This window comes from Maylandia zebra, linkage group LG14 (genome assembly GCF_041146795.1).
Source record: "Maylandia zebra isolate NMK-2024a linkage group LG14, Mzebra_GT3a, whole genome shotgun sequence".
NCBI classification, from domain to species: domain Eukaryota; kingdom Metazoa; phylum Chordata; class Actinopteri; order Cichliformes; family Cichlidae; genus Maylandia; species Maylandia zebra.
Genome location: NC_135180.1, coordinates 32,383,571 through 32,403,808, shown reverse-complemented (window position 1 = coordinate 32,403,808; position 20,238 = coordinate 32,383,571). Strand labels below are relative to the sequence as shown.

General features: G+C 41.3%; 1 protein-coding gene across 1 annotated transcript in view; it reads right to left on the bottom strand.

Annotated features, from left to right (window-relative positions):
* The window catches only part of lhfpl6 (LHFPL tetraspan subfamily member 6), a 47,613-nt gene extending 28,134 nt beyond the window's left edge, over positions 1 to 19,479 (bottom strand). The window contains exons 1-2 of the mRNA XM_004560544.2: positions 19,156 to 19,479; positions 17,771 to 18,282 (exon numbers count right to left, since the gene is read on the bottom strand). Of these exons, the coding sequence (XP_004560601.1) occupies positions 17,771 to 18,155 (385 nt within the window). The 5' untranslated portion in view covers positions 18,156 to 18,282; positions 19,156 to 19,479. The remainder of the gene's footprint in view (positions 1 to 17,770; positions 18,283 to 19,155) is intronic.
* Positions 19,480 to 20,238: the final 759 nt, after the last annotated feature.

The window sequence follows — 20,238 nt, the reverse complement described above, 5'->3', positions numbered from 1 at the left end:
TCTCTGCTTACTGGCCTTTATTTAAAGATAGTAAGTGAGATAGCAGTGCATCGTTTTTCTCGCTCCGTCTTTCTTTGACACCAGCTGCTGCTGTGCACTTTATGATGCTGGTTGGGAGAAAATGGGAAGGGGGGGGATAAAAAAGAATCCCTCCCACTTTCTCTGGTGGTATGCAAAGATTCCACAGGCGGCCTCCAGAGCCCCTATCCTTCCACAACCCTCCCCCAGCCTCGGCTTCCATCAACCTTCAGTGGCCTCTGAAAGAGCGGGGTAAAGAGTGGAGGTAACAGAGCTGGGGTCTAAGGCAAAGAAGAGGAACAAGCGTATTAAAAAACAGCTTCACAGTTGACGTCAACGGCTGCATCATATATAGATGTGCAGCAGGGTTTCCAAGGATTTGTTCCCACAAAGGTAACAAGTGTGGGTGGCAATTTCTTTCATATAAATACACTCTTTGGAAATGTAGGGCAGGATAGCCAAGCTGCCAAAACACGATTTTGTGATCTAATGAAGTCTTCATATAGGCGCTGTCGATAAAAAAACAATAGACTAGTGAAATAAAATTCTGTCCGTTTCTGACCATTTTTGCAGGACAGGCACGAGCCCATTTCAACTGTAATTACATTTTAGAGGAGATCATAATACCTCCTAATGGGAGGGAAAGTCATTACAATGGACAACTGGTAATGTGATCGTCTACCCATGACTGACACTCAATTCAAATCTTTCTTTAAATGCCCTTATTTCATTACCCTCTAATGTATTCTTTACTCAGTGTGCCGGTGCAGAGAGAAGTGGGAGAGATGAGGGAAGGGACGGTTAAAGATGAGCTTCTATCTCAAATGCCTCATTTCATGGTTATTTTTCTGCTGAAAAAAGTTCAAACTGGGGAAATTCTAATCTGATAATCAGTATCTGGCTGGTGCTGAAACAGGCAGCTTGTCTCCTTTGCCTCACTGTTAAGCCATCACGTTTACTAAAGCTGTATTTGACTTCCACTTGAAAGGAACAAACAGTGAGCTCGGCCTGTAGCAGCTTTGTCAGGGGCAACATGTCATTCATTTTGCCACAATTGCAAGACTTTCTGAGTGTACTTGCCAGAGTAAACAACTTACCATAAGGCTGACCGTCTGTCTTCAGCAGAAGGCAAGAACTATAACATTGTGCTCTGCACAGTTGGAACAAAAAACAGCAGCAAGGCTGTGTTCAGTTCTATTTCTTTTAAGAAAAATCGGAAATTGTTCACGGTAAGCTGTTTGTAGTTAAGAGAAGGAACAAAATGTTTAAGAATTTAAGAAAATTAACCGTGCAAAATGACTGTGCAAAATGTTTCATCTGCTGTTTTCTAAAGATGTAGAGTCACATAGTGCTGCTATAACAGGCTGTAAAAGCCTCTGGCTACGATCCAATGGGTGCATTCTGTGACAGTACACACAATGCACCTATTGGACTGTAGTTTAGTGTGCATTGTGCGGAAGAAAACATAAACAAACAAGCACACAAATGACTTGCAAACAGTTCTTTGTCTTCCTAGAATCTTTGTGTAATGGAGAGCAAACACGGATGGGGAACATCTTTGGATGTTTCTGCACCATCTGCAAGTGTTTGCATAACTGGAAGACTGATTGTTTGCTCTAACCTGTCAATATGGTGATGCCAGGACTGAAATATACAGGAAGAAAATTTTAAAAATACATATATATATTCAACATTGTTTGAGCAAACATGTATGTGTGATGTGTGAGCAGCTTCCAAAACAAACAGAAGACAAACATGACAACAGGAAACTGCACAAAGAGCACAGCTAGTGAAATTTCCCATGCTATTCGCTCATCATCACCTCAGTGTGATGCAGTATCACACCGGCTTGTTTCCTCTGAAGAAGCTGGAGGGGATGGCCCTTTTCTGCGCAGGGAGAGAGGACAATCTTCACTTATTTTCAAAAGCTCACCGACACGTGGGAAGATACGGGCCACTGCTTCAGTCACCACCTGGAGACCAGATGAAGGCTCCGGGGTTTAGCATCCCTTGCATATGCAAGCGCAACAGGATAGGCATGAGGATGGTCTCACGCCTGTAGCCTGTCTTGAAGACGAATGAAGCGGTGGTGCTGGGCCTTGGGGCCTCACTGTGGGTACCTCACTGTTGGGCTGGTAGATTAGGTCTGGATCGCACTTGACATGCCACGGGAGAAAACAATTGGATGGAGGGGAAAGAGAGGGGAGAGGTTTCTCTACTACAAAGTGGAGCAGCTACCGTGTGATTATGTCCTTGTTTATAAAGATATTATAAAAGGTATATTTAATCCTTGCAAGTCAAGTAACCGATCGTTTAATAAACAAGATCTGAAATACATTTATTAGATAAAACTATTAGCTTTTAAATCGTATTTTCTCTGGTTAATATCAGTGTGAATGGAATATACTTAAGTAATGGCTGTTGAACAAAACAAAAAGCCTTACCTATGTTAAGCTTTCATTTGTGCTGTTTAGGCCATTAGAAATAATAATAATAGATTGCCTTTCTAAGTGTTTTATATTATCATTGGAGAGACCACATTAGCAGCCACTCAAGTGACAGCAGCCTATTTTCCCCTGCTCATTTCGCCACCCCCACCTACTACTCCTTCCCTGGAGATATATAGCCAGCCATATACATGCCAATGAATCACACTCCTGCTCTGCACACACAAGTTGCCCTTGGTTAGGTGTTACTTATCAAGCTCAAGGTCTAACACTGGGGTAATTATCACAAAGAGCTGAGCCATGGGAGCATGTTAGACGATGATATGTTTAGCTAAGGTGTAAGGAGGGGGGGGGGGCTCTTTAATTGCCAGGCACAGACTGTAAGATCAATCATTTGTTGGATTTTTAAGACAAGAGACAAAAGAGGAAGGTCAATGGCTGAATGTGACAGAGAGATAATGCTTCACGTGAAGAATGCGGAGCGAGATGTCTGCAAAGCCACTGAAAGAAACAATGTAGAACAAATGAGAGTAAACAGTGAGGCAACAAATGCTCCATAATTACCTCAAGTATCAAATAGTGGTGTGCCTGTTGTTCATGAGAGGATGAAGATCTCTTTTCAGAGATCAATAAGTCCTACAGAAGCCTGGGCCTCTGGTGGAGTCTCCACCCTCCTCTCTTCCCACAATTCCCACTAGCTCCGTGTTTAACTGCCCACAGGGCTAGTTTAGGGGAGGAGGGCGAACTCGAAACAACAATGCTTAGAGCTAGGACACTAGTGAGCTTCCAGCTGGCAGATCCAAGCTTTGATCATGATTACAGATTACTGTGGTTCAGGGCAGGTGTCTTCCTGAGTAAGCGACACCCTGCTGAGGGCCCATCAATAAGCAGTGGGAAGAAAGACTGTTTGAATGGTATGCCTCAACAACTACAAAACCTTTCAACCACTGATACTGCTGTACAAGCTGGCTACTTTAAAATGTTTTGTTGCCTTCTAAGAAAGAGGATGCTTGTGAAAACCCAGGGTACCTTATGGGTAGATTTCAAAAAGGAAACTCTTTTTTTCTATGAAGGAAATCACAAACTTTTGCCCAAAGGAGTCTATAAAAGCCACACCCAAGTTACTCTGTCCCATTTATGTATCTGTTTGTCAAAGCACACAGATTTTTACTTTGCGGTCCACGGCAGTTGCTGTTTGAAGCTTGTATTTTAGCATACGCGTTTTTCTTTAAGCTGAATGTGCATACCACCTCCAAGCACCAGTTGTTAGAAACCAGCCAACGACTGCACAACAAAAAGTGCTCAGCTCATCTCGAGCGTTTCACTTTCAATGTCTTGGAGAAGCTGAGGATCGACCTGTAACCATATATTTGCCAACTGTCTATAGTGTAAGCTTTCCTTTGTGCTGAAAGTGTGCAGAAATGTCAAGAAGTGAGAGACAAACACCAGCACATGAAAGCCTCAAACCCATGGGAATGCAATCTTTTAAAGCAAAAAGCTCCTTGATTTCTTTAGAAACCTTGTAATGTCACATTGTTTGTTTCTACACTTATCCCTCTTATTAAAATATATATTTTAAACCCTGCATTCACTGTAAAAACCTATTAATGATTCAGTCAGTTAGTTATTGAGTACACAGTGAAACCCTTTATGTTGTTTTTAAGTTAATTAATTAAGCAAAATGTCAAGTAACAGTTTTCATATTAGCAAACATGATGCCAGAGTAAACAGCAGGATTTTCACTACCGGTAGAAGACCTGGGTGCGGCACCTTAGCATTTTTTTTCATGGCGCCAAAGCTAAATGAACAGAAAAAAATATGTTAAGACATGTTTTGCTGTTATTTATCAAGTCAAATGCTTCTGTGCTTTCATTTGCTGTACCAAAGTATTACCATATGAAGGAGTTAGGCATGCTATCCACAGACACACAGCAACAATGGTGAACTAAGGATTAAACAATACTCATGACTAACATGTTTGATTTTTCTGATGATTTCAGGAGAGGTCATTACAGTATCATAATTCTGGTGTTTATATTACTGATATTCAAATTTATTTAGGCTATTCAGATATATATTTTTCAAATTTCCTTTTGAAAGTCTGAATATTATGAAAGCTCATTGCTTTTAAAGGTACTTGTATTTTGTATTGTACCACTGACATAAAATGACCATAAAGTTATAACATTGTCGTTGTATTATTTTATTAATATTATGTAATCTAAACAAAAGTATTTACTATATCAGGCATCTTTTTTTTTTTACTATATTAACTGAACCACATCCAACAATTCTATCAACATCAAAATACACACAAGTAAAAGTCCACTGCATAATTTACAACATCTTCAACAAAGCAGTATGTGAGCCACCCGATTTTAATCAAGAGGTGCAGCTCTTGGTGCGCAATCTAATCCAAAAGTCACTCTAACCATACAGGAAGCACCTGCCAAGATACATAATAAAAATCCTACTCAAATCCTCGAGGACATTTCCAGCGCAGATGAGCTGCAAGTGAGTCCACATGCTTTTCAGCTGTTTCTCTACTTTCACTGCCAGGCAAAGTGATGTCTAGCTCATTTCTAAGTACACTGCCCAAGAAAGTGGAGGCTAAATGATTGCAGAGCACCAGACACATCGGAGGCTAGAGAAGAAGATGCAGAGATAATAACGGACATTTACCGCCTAAAACCCAGCGGGGTATTGCAGGGTCTCTGTGCACTGCACAGCTGTCTCTGCTTTTATTGCTATTTTGTGCACGCAGCCTTTGTCAGTTTACCAGCTATCTTACCGAATAACCTTGATGTTAGTGCTGTATGTGGCTGATGTTCAGTGTAAATACTGAATGACCGATGTCAAACTCACCTTTCTCTGTAATAGCCATCAGTGCCGCCTCACTTTGGAGAGGTTATGCAGTTATAGAGGCAGAAAAAAACAATTTAAGGCAACATATCTTTCATGAACAAGCTGACTGAGAAAGAAAGATGTCAGTATAGCTTGAAAGCAAACATCAGATATCAAGCTGGCAATCAAAACGGTACAACCTACGCTTTGTCCAACTACTCTCTGACTGACAGTCTGCACAGTGTTATCAGCAGGCCGGAGCACCTCTGACTTCTCAGCTCCTATTATCTCTCTTTTGCACATGACGAGCCATTCAGCTTCCATCATGAGTATGACTGAGTGCTCTGTTTGTGGAAAAAAAACCCACCCACACTCTGGCCAGCCACTTACTCTGTGGTTATCTTCCAGTGTCAGATGGGGAGGCACATCATGGTCAGACTAAAACATGTTGAGCAGAACAGCTTTGGAACATTTTAATATTTGATCGAGCAGCTCTCAAAGAAAGTCAGTCAGAATTGTCTTTAATCTTTGTAGTTTTACCCTGGAATAATCACATCCAATGCATGCTTTGTAAACGAGCCAAATTCAATTTAAGATGCTCGACTAAGAAAGCCATATCTTTAGCTTTCTCGCATTTATGTGGTCTGGCTAAAAGACAGGAGGCAGGAAGAGGAGCTGCCCTGAGGGGAATGCCAACAAAGGACTGGCATTAAGTAGCACTATCAGGACAGTCACGATAGTGACATGTTCTATAATATTCAAGTCTTAGCTGGCGGTGCACGAGATAAGTAGATTTGAGTGATATCTCTGGCAGTGGAGCAATACGGTTCAGCTCCCAAGGGCTTGGCTCCAAATATATAATCACTCCATAATTACAAATCCTCCATTCTGCTTCACCTTAACAGGTGACACCCTTGTTTTTAGCGCTTTGTTAAAAGCTTTCTGGTTTCCTTCCAATTTGCCCATGTAATGGTGACTAAATGGTAGAGACTGACTACAGGGTGTGGAGTCTGTAATGAGGTTTACGTATACACTACTACACAACACTTTGGCTGCACCAAGTTATAAACAGAATCAGCGGCAAAGGCGAATTCTGGTGCAAACCAAACCCCACTGAAAATGAGTCATACATATATAATCTCATTTATGAGAACCAAGCTCTCATTGTTTTTGTGCAGGGACCAAATGGCCCATTACAACTGAGAGAGCATACTTCTCCCATACTGGCTTCTACTATCTTCTCATAGGGGATCATCTGATTGTTGAGGTTTTCTCTGTACTATTCCAGTACGGAGGCAACTATTATTGTGATTTGGCACCGAACTTCCCTAAAATCCAAAAAATCATGTTCCTGTAAACTGGCTGGTTGCACAAACTCCCACGCACCCTTGAATATCCTCGATCGATGAACTCTAGCTGAGTGTGAAACAGTTGAGATGAAAATTAGCATGTGTGAGGACAAAAGGGTGGAGTGCCCACTCCAGGTAGGGAATGAGTTGTTGCCTCAAGTGGAGGAGTTCAAGTATCTTTGAGTCTTGCTTACGAGTCAGGGAAAAAAAAGGAGCGGGTAATTGACTGACAGCTTCGTGCAGCATCTGCAGTGTTGCAGAATGCTGTACCCCTCTGTTGTAATACGAAAAGATCTGAATGTAGAAGCAAAGCTGTTGCGTTACCCATCGATCTACATTCCTACCCCTATCTTTGTCCATGAGCTCTGTGCAGTGACCAAACTAAACAAGTTCACCGATACAAGTGAGTTTCCTTCACAGAGTTTTTGGGCTCTCCCTTAGAGATAGCATGAAGAGCTTAGTGATTTAGGAGGGGCTCAGAGCTGCAACTCCTCCACATCAAAAGGAGGCAGTTATGGTTGTTCGGCAATCTGATTAGGATGCTTCTCGGATGCCTCTTGGTTAAGGTGTTTTGGGCACGTTTAACTGGAAGGCGGCCCTAGGGCAGACTGAATGATTATGCCCCTTGGCTTGGGAATTTATATGTATAACATTTGCAAAATAATGTGAAGTAGTTGGATAGAATAGCCCAGACACTTACAGAAAAAAAGATGATACAATTATGTCCTTAGAAATGATTTGAAATGATTACTTCATCTTGTGAGGCTTTATTTAAAATGACAGTCACACACAAAGCAGAAAAATGATGGTGGTCAGTGTTTCCATTATCTTGTAGCTATTCACTGAAGATTGGTGTTTTCATTATGGTGGCTAGTCTATAAAGCCTGAGAATAACACATAGTTAATCATTTCGACTGATCCACACCATCTCCCGCTAGAGACATCAACTCGTGTGCTTGTTCAAGCATTAGCTGGACTATGTGGGCTCAGTCCCAGTGTGGTTCTAAATCAAACCCATGAAAACTCTCTCATGTTGTGACGTAACTTGAGCCAGGTCGCCATTGCCGTGGACCTTGGTGTAGATGGGCTGTTGGGCCTGGGATCAAAACACAGGGGAGTCAGAATGGGTGAGATCCAGAATTAGAGCAGACAGCAAAGTCAAAGAGTATCTTTGTTCCCAAACTCCCTTTGAAAAGGAGCAGAACTCTCAGCTTTCAGTTTTTTTAATCCAAGTATTTTGTGACATTTTGCTTTTTGTTCAACATAAAAGAACAAACAAAAAGAATGCACACGGGTGAAAGAAGAAGAACGTGAAAACAAAAAAAAAAATGATGTGAGTAACAGTAATACAGTGCATGAACATAGCAGCAGAGGAGGTGGAGCCCACATGCAGGACACACTGTCTTGCTAATGTTCTCAACTCTTATAACAGGTGAGGAAAGTGATAAGGTATCATGACTAATATCAGTATTCCCCACCAACCTCAAGGCTGTTTGTACACTGCACCTGACCCAACTTGTCACATTGCAACAAGTCCTTGATTTAGCTTCCAATATGAGTTTATCTTTTATAAGAACCTTTCCTTTGTGACACTTTGTGTAAAAGCTGCCAAACCCCAGACGGCTCTTCTGCAGAGCTGTTTTCCATAACAATCCTATATATGGTCACCTCCTGCTGATCTTCATAAACATATACAAATATGGGTAGAGGAGTATTCTGTCCCCTTTATAGCCTCTTCAAACTCTCTCAGAGATGGAAGCTTACTTTGTGCATTCCAGAGACACTGTGTTATGCTTTCAGAGGCTTATTTTGAACAGAGTGGCTCAAAATACAACCAGCCACTATGTCGTATGGTAAACTGAATGGGCGTCCCAGCTTGGGGTCTCTTATTTCAGTCTGCTTTCACAGCCTTTGTCTGCTCGCTGTTAGAATAACTGCCTGAATTCAAGCTTTTTCATGCTGGGCTTTGTTTATGCCTTGCTGTTGTTGCAGTTTCTTTCTCTCTTCTAGGTTCACCTGAAGGCCAGTCAACAAGGTGCCATTTAGCTGTTGAGGCTTGACAACAATCTGCCCAAAGAGGGTAAAAATAGACTTTGAGCGCTGAACGGACTGTAAGCTGGATGGTGGTGGTGTAACTTAACCTGTTTATCTAGCAGACCCCCAACCACTACAAGACTCCGGGGATTTAGACAAATGTTGACCCTCTCTTTCCTCTTTCCCCCCTCTTCTCTTCCTATCTCTGTCTTTCCTCTGGTTCTGCACCCCCTGCTGCTGTGGAAACCAGATCAAGTAATGGGAAAATCCCACCCAACTGCTGCTGACCAGCTGGAATGAGAGTCTGGGAAGTAAAGGAAAACTACTTCCACCAAAACACTCAAACCTCAGCAGTCAACACAAGTACAGCCACAGGCCACAAATTGAAGATTATTCTTCAGCTTGTGTCAGCCTTTTAAAAACTGAGGCATGCACACTTTTTCCCTGAGACATAATTTCATGAGGCACAATTACATGGTTGTCATTTTATGATAATGATGGGAGTGACATTTTGCTTATTACTACACCAAGGTGCTTTGGTGATTTTTTCCTGCTTCCAAAAAAAAAAGAAAGAAAGAAAGAAAAGGAAAAGGAAAAGCCTACACAGCACATTTGACTTATATCGAACACTAAACACACAAACACTCTGTGCAGAGTGTGTATTGGAAAAATCCCTGGATAAATGTGAATTTTAACACAGATAGTATAAAAAAACTGTGAAATTAGTGCAATTTTAACACTTTCTCTTGTGCAGCACAAGTAACTAATAAAAGCCCTTCAACTTAAAATTGTACTGGGGACAGTTAGTGGGCAGAATATATTTACCCCAAATTCCCACCATTCCTTAAGGCAGACAGCAGAGGCAGGCCTAGGACTCAGCAGACAGGACATTACTAAACTCAGTCACATGCAGAGTTATCTACAGACACCCACCAGAAAATAAAAGCATACAAAAAGCAACCTTTCATGCTAAAAAATGTAAAAAAAAAAAGAGTCCAATTCACACATGCAACTACAGTCACCATGTCATTAGGTAACATGGTGCACAGGTGACCTCTGTCCTTCTCTGATCTGATCTTCAGCTGCCTTATATGTCATCTTCACCTGTCTTCACATGTGTTTGAGTGACCCACTGAAGTACAGGGTCTGTCCCAGAGCTGTACACTGACCCTGATCTAATTCACCCAGAGACAGTGCTTACACTCTTCCACAAACTGACGGCTCCGGCTTGCCATGCAGCGCTTAATGCTATTTCTGGCCTTTCAGTGATAAAAAAAAAAGGGAAACGCTTGGGTTCCCTAAGTCAAATTAAATGAGACATCTACAAGTCAAAGGAGGGAATTACTCACTCTGAAATGAATCTTCGCATTGGCTCTTTGAATACGCAAATTTGAAATTTAATGCAGATCCAGTTTGATGGAAAACACACAATTTAGTCATATTTCTTAAGCAAAAATACACTTCTCAGTATTCCTAGCTGCCTTTTTAGTTGTAGAATCATCTCAATACATTGAGCATATATTCTATTTTCTCACCGGCCTGCTATTTGACCTACGCAGCAGCACAAACGAAGCACTGACCTCACATTCCTCTCACTTGGAAGAACAGGGTATAATTAACTGTAGTGTTAAAGGCATGGTGCCTCTGAGACTGTAAAACAGGGTATGAATACAGAGCAAACTATTTTATCCCATAGGGCTGAGAGCCAATCCATACAATCTATACTTATTCATTTATTCAGCCAACTCATGGCCTCGGTCTCCCTCGGAAGCGTCTAACGGGTCAAATGTGGGCTTTTCGTCCTCTTCCTCTCCAATTAGACATAGCATGTGGTGATCCAGGTATGTGTTGATGTTTTTCTCTTTGCATTGTCTGCTATTTGTGTTTCTGTTTAAAAGAGTTTACTTTTGTGCCTCCCACTTCAGTATTGCTCACTGTGAGCAAAGACCTGGACGCTGACATCATGCATGCCCTCCACAATGTGTCATCAGTGATACAGAGGAGTGGAGCCTCTACCATCTGTGAAGCATCTGTTTAAGCACTGATTCACCCATTCATGCATACAGTATTCACTGTTTTAGTTGTCAGTGGCAAGGATCTGAGATGTGTTAACAATTACTTTTCTGTGTACTTTGCCCTTTCTCTGAAAACAGAGGAGAAGGTCCCAGAAAATAAACTTTTGATGGTCTAGGACAACAAGTAACAAATATTACACAGTCTGTGTAAACAGGAAATAAAGACGCAAAGTTTCACAACTCGAGGAAGGCAGTGTTGGTAGGTCAATCCACCACTTTGGCCCAGGATGAATAATGGATGGTAACATCATCAAGTGTCATTATTAAGATAAAGCTCTAATTTGTTCAATACCAGAAAACCACATACTGTAACTAATGGCATTTCCATCAGCTCTGGCTGTTAACACACTAAACTACTATGATGAACACTGCACTCTGATTAAGTTAAGTGTTGATTAATAAATTACTCAGTCTATAAAATGCCAGAAAAAGGTTAGGAAATATTGATGTTGATGTGGGCAAGGGTCAAATGAAATGTTTTGTGTAGGCAACAATGAGGAACAACTACAGCTGTGAGTGGCTGGATAATCTCTGACGTTTCACTTGCTAAATTCCTAAATTAACAATGGATAATTGCTTGACTACCAAAATTGTTGTTGATTTTTTTCTGTAACTCAGCTAATCATTTAATCAACTTATAGTTTAATTGCTAGGAAATTCATTTCCCCAAATCACCAATTCCCTTCCACTCTCAAGCTGCTAGTTGTCTGTTATTACAGCTGCTTCAAAGTCAGACACGAATGCAGACACAGTTATGTTCCCCGCGACAAAAAACAATCTGATATGAAGCACGCCTGCAACTACAGCAGAGAAAACAATGACTTAACAGAGGAATAGACTGAAATAACCCTTCTGTCTGTGCTTTAGTTCCCCAGACTTCCTGTTTGACAAAACCAAATCCCTGTTGATGCTGAGCTTTCCGCTCTTTTCTATCTTTTTTTGTTTTTGCCTCACTCTTTTCTCTTCTAACATTTGTTCACTCTTTCTGTCTTTCTGGCTTGGACCAGGTCCACTATTCGGGTCACTGGTTACTGGCCCAATCCATTTTTTTCATGCTTGTAGCCAACAGCAATGTACAGTGCCGCTGTGAGGAGTAGGAGGAGGCACTCGTGAGAAAGGGATGGAGAAAAAGAGGGGATGGACACAGATGGGTGGACACAAAGTAGATATAGGGGAAAGGTGAAACAGGCGTGATATAGAGAGTTAAAGACTGAGAGCACTGGAAATAATACTGAAGTACCCCCAAATTGAATGGCAGAAAACAAGTTCAGAGAGTGGAGGGTGAATGAAAAAGACAGACCTGAACCCTCCAGACAATAGACTGCCTGTAGTTCACATGCTACATTTCACTGCTCTTTGACTCCAAACACTCTTACGCTGGTATTAGTGGAGCTTTGAGGCAACAGTGCACTGTGAAAATAGCTGCCGGGCTAAATGAGTGTATTACAGTGTAAGAGTGGTCTTTACTTTAGGTGATCAATCAACCCAGAGGTAGAGACTTCCACTTTATAACCATTAGAGGCCTGAAACATAAGCAGTGAAGAGCAAGACACAGTTCTAAACATCATTACACTAGACTCTTGTCCACAGTGAAAAGTCCTGGCTCCCTCCTCTTAAACATATGCTTTCTCATTAATTTTTTCCAGTGCTTACATGACAGATGAGACACTGCAGTCCATCATCATCAAATCAGACTGGCAGGCCTATGAGGAGGGAGGAATACAGATAGGCTTTGGAAGTAAAAAGGATAACAGTGCATGTCAGGAAATATTTAAATATTGCCCAACCCCCTCCCCTGGAAATGTCTTGTGATCTGACACCATTTACACATGACTGTCAAGAGACACTGTTCCAGACAGAATATTTCCCGGGAAATGCGAGCCCCTCGTGCTAAGCCTCCCTCATATGGATGCGATTTCATTTTGTTGAACCTCTCAAAAATGAGTGCTGGTGGCGAGAGGGGAGTGGAAGCACGCATTCTGGGACTGGGTGGGATCCAGCTGGCAAGAACTCACAAAGCAGCCACAAGGACAAAGCTCCTGGCTGTGCTGGTATGGCTCCAAAACAGGACAACACAAGGCTGTGCCAAATAGCCCTTGGCAAAATTATGAAAGCCATGAAGGCTGCCCATCTGTAATTTATTTACATGTCTTTAAATTTATCACTCATGTCCATGCCCTCCATATACCCTTTGAGCTACACAGGCAGTGCAGACAGAGATGGTAGTAAATGTCATCCAGCCTCGCCAACACACGAGCGGGATACCGTATTAACATGTTATATGTGACAGGTGGGTCACTTCTGTGGAAATGACAGAGCTACTCAAGAAAGTGAGTGAGACAGATCGAGTTGAGTGCATTTGATGTGCTGCTTCATATTCTTCAGTGCGGCCAAAAAGAGTCGCTGGCACAGAGGTTCAAACAGAGCCAATCAACCAGAAAACGAAATGGAGAAGCTATCCTGAAAAGCAACATGGCCAATTATTTGATATCACAGATCAACTGCAGCTTCAGTGGAGGCTGGTGTGGGAAGTATTCAACCAGGACGGTCAACACGTCTGTGCAAACTGCAGAGGCAAGAGTCAACGTGTCGCATGGTTTCCCTCATAAGCACGTCCTTCTGCTAAAACAAACCGGACTAATAAGGTTTCACCAACTTTTGCTATATTCTGTTTGTACTTTCAGTCTATTTGAAGCTTTAGTCTTTTCTTCAGTTCTGCTTTGAAGAAATAAAAAAAACCCCATAAAGAATAAAAATAAAGCTTTGCAAACACTCAAAGGATAAAACATGTCACATAAAATTGCAAGTTTATCATCTCAGTCTGGAAGACCTCACAGGGCAGCGAGGGAACAGTGATGCATTTGAAAAGCCACATTTTTCTGATCTAATTTCATCAAAGAGCTGTCAGAAGCCCGGGCTAACATTTAATGTAATAGACATTAAATGTCTCTAATCAATAATAAATGCTTTTAGCCCATCCCACAGTGATAGCATTGGATTTTCTCCCTCAAACTGTGAAGAGTTCTTCATGGAACAATGACAGATAAAAAAATGAGACTTTATAGATTCCCTGCTGACCACAACTTTCCCTTATAGTAGTGAAAACGCTGCGCTGAGCTATTTCTTGTTTTATATCCCAGGAGACTGTACACCTCAAAGGTCTGCACCCCCTCTGAAACTGTAGCAGTACAAATGAAGTCCCCTATTTCCACCAAACACACTGCCCTGAGAAAGTCCCTGAAAAAGGACAAGCAGAACCTGTCATGCATTATATTGTTTGTCTTGTTGTTTCACCTTCAATTTTAGGACAGAGCAGCTCCCCACACTCTCAATAAAATATAGCTTATACCCACTGGCCTTGAGTTGCTATATCTGCTGACATTTTTATCAGCAGTTATAATGACTTCAATCCAGCTGACATTTTCTGCAGGTCGAGGCAATATATCGAGAGATCGCAGGTTATGTTTTGGAACAATGCTTTACCACTGTCACTTTAGCACTTTTTGTTTTTTTATCAACAACTTTTTTATTTGATTGAGTGCCTTAAAATGAAGATATGGCATAGTTTTCTGTCATATAAATGCAGTTCCAGTTATTAACTTGAACTGCAACAAACTGCTATGCTTTGGTCTTAACAATATGTCGGAACTAATACCTTTAAAATAATTACACTTCTTCAAAATCCCCTTTACTGAGCAACAAAGAAATGATAGGAAAGATCATTTTGTATTTTCTTCTTTTACAAGCAACAACAATACTAATCAAGCCTTTGTTATTTCTGAACAAATGTATAACGCCAAGTATTTTCATCAGGTGTGATTAAAAATAGGTTGCTTTCCTCTACTTTGGCATCTCAGCATTGTTTTCCTGCCTATTTTGTAAAATGGTTTTTAGGCTTTTAAGCTATGGTGCAGTTTGGCATCTGGGTATGTCACAAGGTTATTAATCCCTTAAGGCCAGTCACACACACTGCTTGACTTAGTCTGTCTCAGACAAGGTTTTGAGATCTGGACAAAATCCTGATATCGGACCCAATTCAGAGCACATGGCGGAGACTGAAACCTCCAACTTCAATCTGGGCTGAGAGGCAGCCCGAGGCAGGGATTATGTGCTTTCAGACATCAGTAGATTTTAAACATATTTGAAGTTTTTCAGCGCACAGTCTGCATTGCCTTTGAATGGCACATAGAGTAAGCAAGGCAACATATAAATACAGAGTGACTTTGTTAAAAAAAAAAACAAGTCAATGTTGCAGCCACAAGCTCCAGGCTATTATCAATTATATCCAATATTTACTGATGCTTGGGCAGAGCAGTTATCCAGTCATAGGACTTGTGATTGTTAGTCATTAAGAATTGATACAATACAAAATATCCAAACAAAATTAAATTAAAAACATAAAAACACAACTTATTGTTAGTTTATTTTAGTATGGGGGAAACAGAAAACATTTAAAAGGTACAGAAGATGTTTAAATCATAGCTTTAAAATAGCTTTCTTCCTGCTGTGTCTAGCTCCACTTGAAGCATGCAAAAAAGACAAGGCAAGGCTCTGCGGGGGGGGGGAACAAAATCCCCAACAACAAAATCCGAGTCAAGAATCTTAATGTTTGAATCTGTCGTCTGGGCCACAGTCGGTTTAAGTCCCCAACGCTGTATAAGACAAGACGCTACAGTGAACGCAGTGGTTTGGTGCAAGTACAGGATTTATGAACCAGAGCAGTCTCCTGCTCTCATACTTTGACTCCAGCTCTGTTTCCTAGAGGAAATCTGGGCCTCAGCCATTAGCAATTAACAAGCTCTGGAACAACCTTGCCTGTAGTGAGCTGGGAATAAAACGCTGTTATAAGAGGTAAACAACAACCCTAGAAACAATAACAGCCATTGTCAAAAGTCTTTCTCTCCAACTAATGAGATAAAGAACTGATTTCTTTCAACTCTAATCCGTTTCATCAGAATGAGATGAATTACAGGAAGATGTAAAGTGGATGGGCTACTCGTGCCTTCTCAGAGGTCCTGGCCTCTCTGGCAAGATGCTCTTCATTAATCAGAATGGCACCGGTATCAGAGAGCGGACCATTAGGCTCACTTCACTTTCGCTGCTTCACAAACTGTCCTTGCTCTGGCTAATCACTGATATTTGATCACACTTTTCGGCACCTTCTGCAGCTGTTCTGCTGCAGATCTTTATTTCTCAGCCAGGTTCTCAGTTAATGAGAAGTGAATGCTCGGTGTTTCAGTCATCAGGTATTTTCCGTCCTCTCTCTCTCCCTCTCAACTTCCCCTCCCTGCCTGGATATTTCAACACTTTGTTAGCGATAAAAGACAATACATGGTGCAGCCCACTGAGTTTCCCCAGTTGTGTCACTTCCAATTAGCCCTTCTGAGACATCTCTGCCCTTTGGCTCACCAGTATTCGAGTTAAAAAAGATCTGATCTTCGTTGTATTGCGTGCTGCCTTGCTTCACTCTCCCACTGTCTAAATTCATGCATGTCTGGATTTGTGAGTCTATGAAAGAGAGAAATCGCAAGAAAGACAGACGGGGAATTTTTAATCCTATAACCAGAAATAGCAGCTTGCTGTAAGGCTCCACGTATGGGGCTGCTGTGAACTTAAAAGGAGCTTTCCTTGTATAAAGGTACACATTTCTGAATAAAGCAGCAAGCCTTCACCTTAATCATCTTCCATATTATACATCATTAATACCGATGTTCTTAAGTAGCTAAGCTTTTTAGAACTGGGACATGGCATGTTGTGGTGGCCCTCTGTAGATTTATCCCTCAGGAAAAAACCTGGCAGCTCTGTCAAATCTGCCCGCAACCTGCTTCTATGTCACATCACTTTTTGAAGCCAAAGTGAAGTGGTGGGGATTGTAAACAGCAGAGTGGTGAGCCACAGTATGTGAGCAAACGTTTTTGAGCTAATGAGAGGACTGGAACGCCGCAGCTTCTTAAACTAGGGCAGAGAAACTCGCAGTTTCAGTGGAAGACTTCCCTCAGACCTCACGTCCCGGGAGTACACATGTGCAAAACCAACAGCACAAACAAACAAAATTGGTGCTGTGCGAAACAGTGTCCACTTAGCGGAATCAAACAAACAGCCAACAACAGGACGTTTTCAGGGCCAACGTTGCAGTGAGGACGGGACTCTGTCTTTACAAAAAACAGTGCCGGAGGTTTCATTTAAACTTTAGGGGCACAGAAGAGAAAGTGTGGGTATAATTTCAAAAGTCAAACTACAAAAAGAAGACATAAAATTGATACCAAATGTTGACTTCACAGAAACAAGCACGGGAAAAACAACTGATCATAGTAAAATAAAGGAAAGTATATTAAAATCCACATTTTCATTATATAATTGATTCAGCATATTCACACACCTCCTCTAATTGGACCAAAGCTGTACATGGCCAAAAGGCACTCAGAATTCATGTGATGATGTTAATATTTCAGTTTTTGCCACTTTTTGACACATTTTTACAAAAAATCAGTTCAATTCCAAACCGCAATGAGTAGATAGTGGGTAACTTTTACTATATTAAATGTAAGTAAGTATTAAGACCAAGATATCGGGGATGGTTTTTCGTTTCCTATGCAACGAGTATCGGAGGAAGTAACAGCTTAACTGGACTGAATGCAGGTTTGCTGGCCAAGAAAAGTATTGAGATTTCTATACTGCCTTGTTTCCTCGCTGATGCGCCTGCAAATGGGTTTGAGCCAAATCTGACGAGAAGTTAATTAAAGGCATTACATCCTTCATAATCTCTATAAACATCTACATCTCAGGAGTTTACAGAGGCTCTTTAAACCATCTTTCAACAGAAAGCAAACCGTAACAAATGAGTGATCTGTTCACTTTTCATAACTGCAGTCAGAGCTTCTGCGTTGCATGCCAGCAGTCACAGCCCAGTGAGCACATTGTAGAGTTGGGCTCAGAGTTGGCTGCAGGTACGAGCATGCACAAACGCACACAGACGAACACACACACGCATATAAATACTCACCACCAACAAACTGAATACCGCCAGCCACGCGACCGATTGTACGTGAGATGAGGTCAGAGATGCAGCAGCCCATGAGAGCTGTGAGCGCCACCAGCAGGAGGAGGCCACATCCCACGCCTGTCACCACAGTACAGATCCTCCATTCAAGACTCGGGATGCCGTGGAAGGAGGCGTACCTCCCACACTGCTCCAGCATCACCGTGGTCTGGCTCTCTTCATCCCTCACTGGGTAGGAGCAGCGACGGAAAGTGCCAAAGGACACTGGCTTGTCCATCTGTATTCCCAGCAGCCAATAGGGCATGAAGAAGCCAACACAGGAAGCAGCAGCGCACAGCAGGGACAGCAGGGCCCAGATAACACCCGTACATGTCAGACTAGACGCCATGGTAAACAGTCTGCAAATGGTTCACACTGAACTAACAGCAGTTATATGAGCAGTTGCTATGTTGTGGGAAGTCTTGCAGTGAGCATTTAACACTAGCAGCCTTCACCTCCTCAGTGACTCCGGGTTCCTGTCAAGAGGAAGAGAAACATCCAAACTGAGCACTGACCAGACAAATCATCTGTGTGAACAAGTTGCTGACTTTGACATGTGACCCTGAAAACAAGAAATGTGTTCCCCGATCTTTATAAATGGATCACTAACACAAGCAGAGGAAAAGAATCACAGACAGGAGAAAAATCAGGGGAATAAAGACCTTCAATTATGACATCATCAGGCAGTTATTCTCTAATCAGGTCTTTTGCATGATTGTTAATTAGTAAGAAGTGTTTTTAAAAGTCCTCAGCTAAACTGGGAACTTAGTAGAATAGACTAAAGTAGACTAAAATGACACATTTCTGAATTGTGATTTAAATAGATTTAAGATCTAAGAGGAAAAACAGTCACCGATCATATTCATTTAGTCAATAATTAATCCAAGTTTGATGAACTAAAGGCTGGCTTATTCTCCATCTCACTTATTACTCTTGGGCTTCTTTGTTTATTACATATAGGAAATCATTGAAGATATATATATATAATAAGAAAGTAAATATGAATGCTAATTAGTACATCCTATAATTGGAACAACTGGGATAACTCAGAATAACTCAAATTTAGTTTGATATTTAAAATAGAGCTAATCCCTATAATAAACTTTAAACTTAAGCTACAAACAGTATTATATCGTAACTGACTATGACCCATACTCACAAAATCAGTAGAATTTGGATGCTTAGTACAGGAAACATAGTTCAAGTGTCTTCATGAGCCGCCACTTCTAGAACATAGTGATTTTTTGCTAGGGGTGACCTTAAGGAACACATTATCGCAGTGCCTACACTATCGGAATGAAAAGAATGAAAACAGGGCAAACACAGGGGGAAAGCAGAGGAAAGCTTACATGTTGGGAGACCTCCGAAATTAGGTGCGCTCGGTGTGCACTGAGAGCTTGTTTCCATCTGCAGACTCCAGCTGTGTTGGATCTTAAAGCAAACTTTTCTTCAGACGAGGGAAAAATGCAGAAGAAATGCGTTCGGTCCTGGAATGTAAATCCAAAAAGTGACTGCAGAATTGGCTCATGAATCACTTCGTGCTCGTCAATATATGTAACTGAAAGGATGAAAAATTATTTACTCCTGTGCGGGCGCACAAATGTGCGGTGCAGTCTGACTTAACTCCCGTTTCCACATTCCTCCTCCTCGGAGAGAGAGAGAGAGCGAGCGAGCGAGCGAGGGAGGGCTGGATGGGGGCGGGTCCATAAAACACTCTCAGGAGGCGACCATCAATCACACAAATCCCCACCCAGGGGCTGGACTCGCCGCTACTATCGCTCCTACAGGCTCCTGGTGCATTCACTGACCCTTTGAAAATGATGCACGTTCTCGTACTAAATCCTTCGGGATGCTCAAGATAACGAAAAGCTGTCAGTGACTTTCATGTTAAAATGTTTACCACATCTAGCTTTGCATTTGGTTAGGTAACCTCAAATTCAGGTAAATTAATTCAATATTGACTGACATTGTATGTCAGTATTTGCACTGGACATCCTTAAGGGAGAGTTTAAGGAGCATTGCACATGTATAACTGTTTGTGTGTGTGTGTATATATATATATATATATATATATATATATATATATATATATATATATATATATATATATATATATATATATATGTGTGTGTGTGTGTGTGTGTGTGTGTGTGTGTGTGTGTGTGTGTGTGTGTGTATTACACTCTTTTTCATAGAATTATGGTGTACATATTTTTTCGTAATGCAATTTGCACTACTGCCTATAGTGTCAGTCTCACTATTATTGTTTTTTTTTTAATCTAGCTGAATTCGGATATTTGTGATGCATCTTTCATTTAAGACAAACCTGAGAGTTGGCTGCACCTTTCTAAAAACTCTACCTGGAAGTTTGTCTTTCTTTGAAAGTTTGTGTTAGATATTTCAAGCAAATCTTTTATTATTTTCCTTTGGTT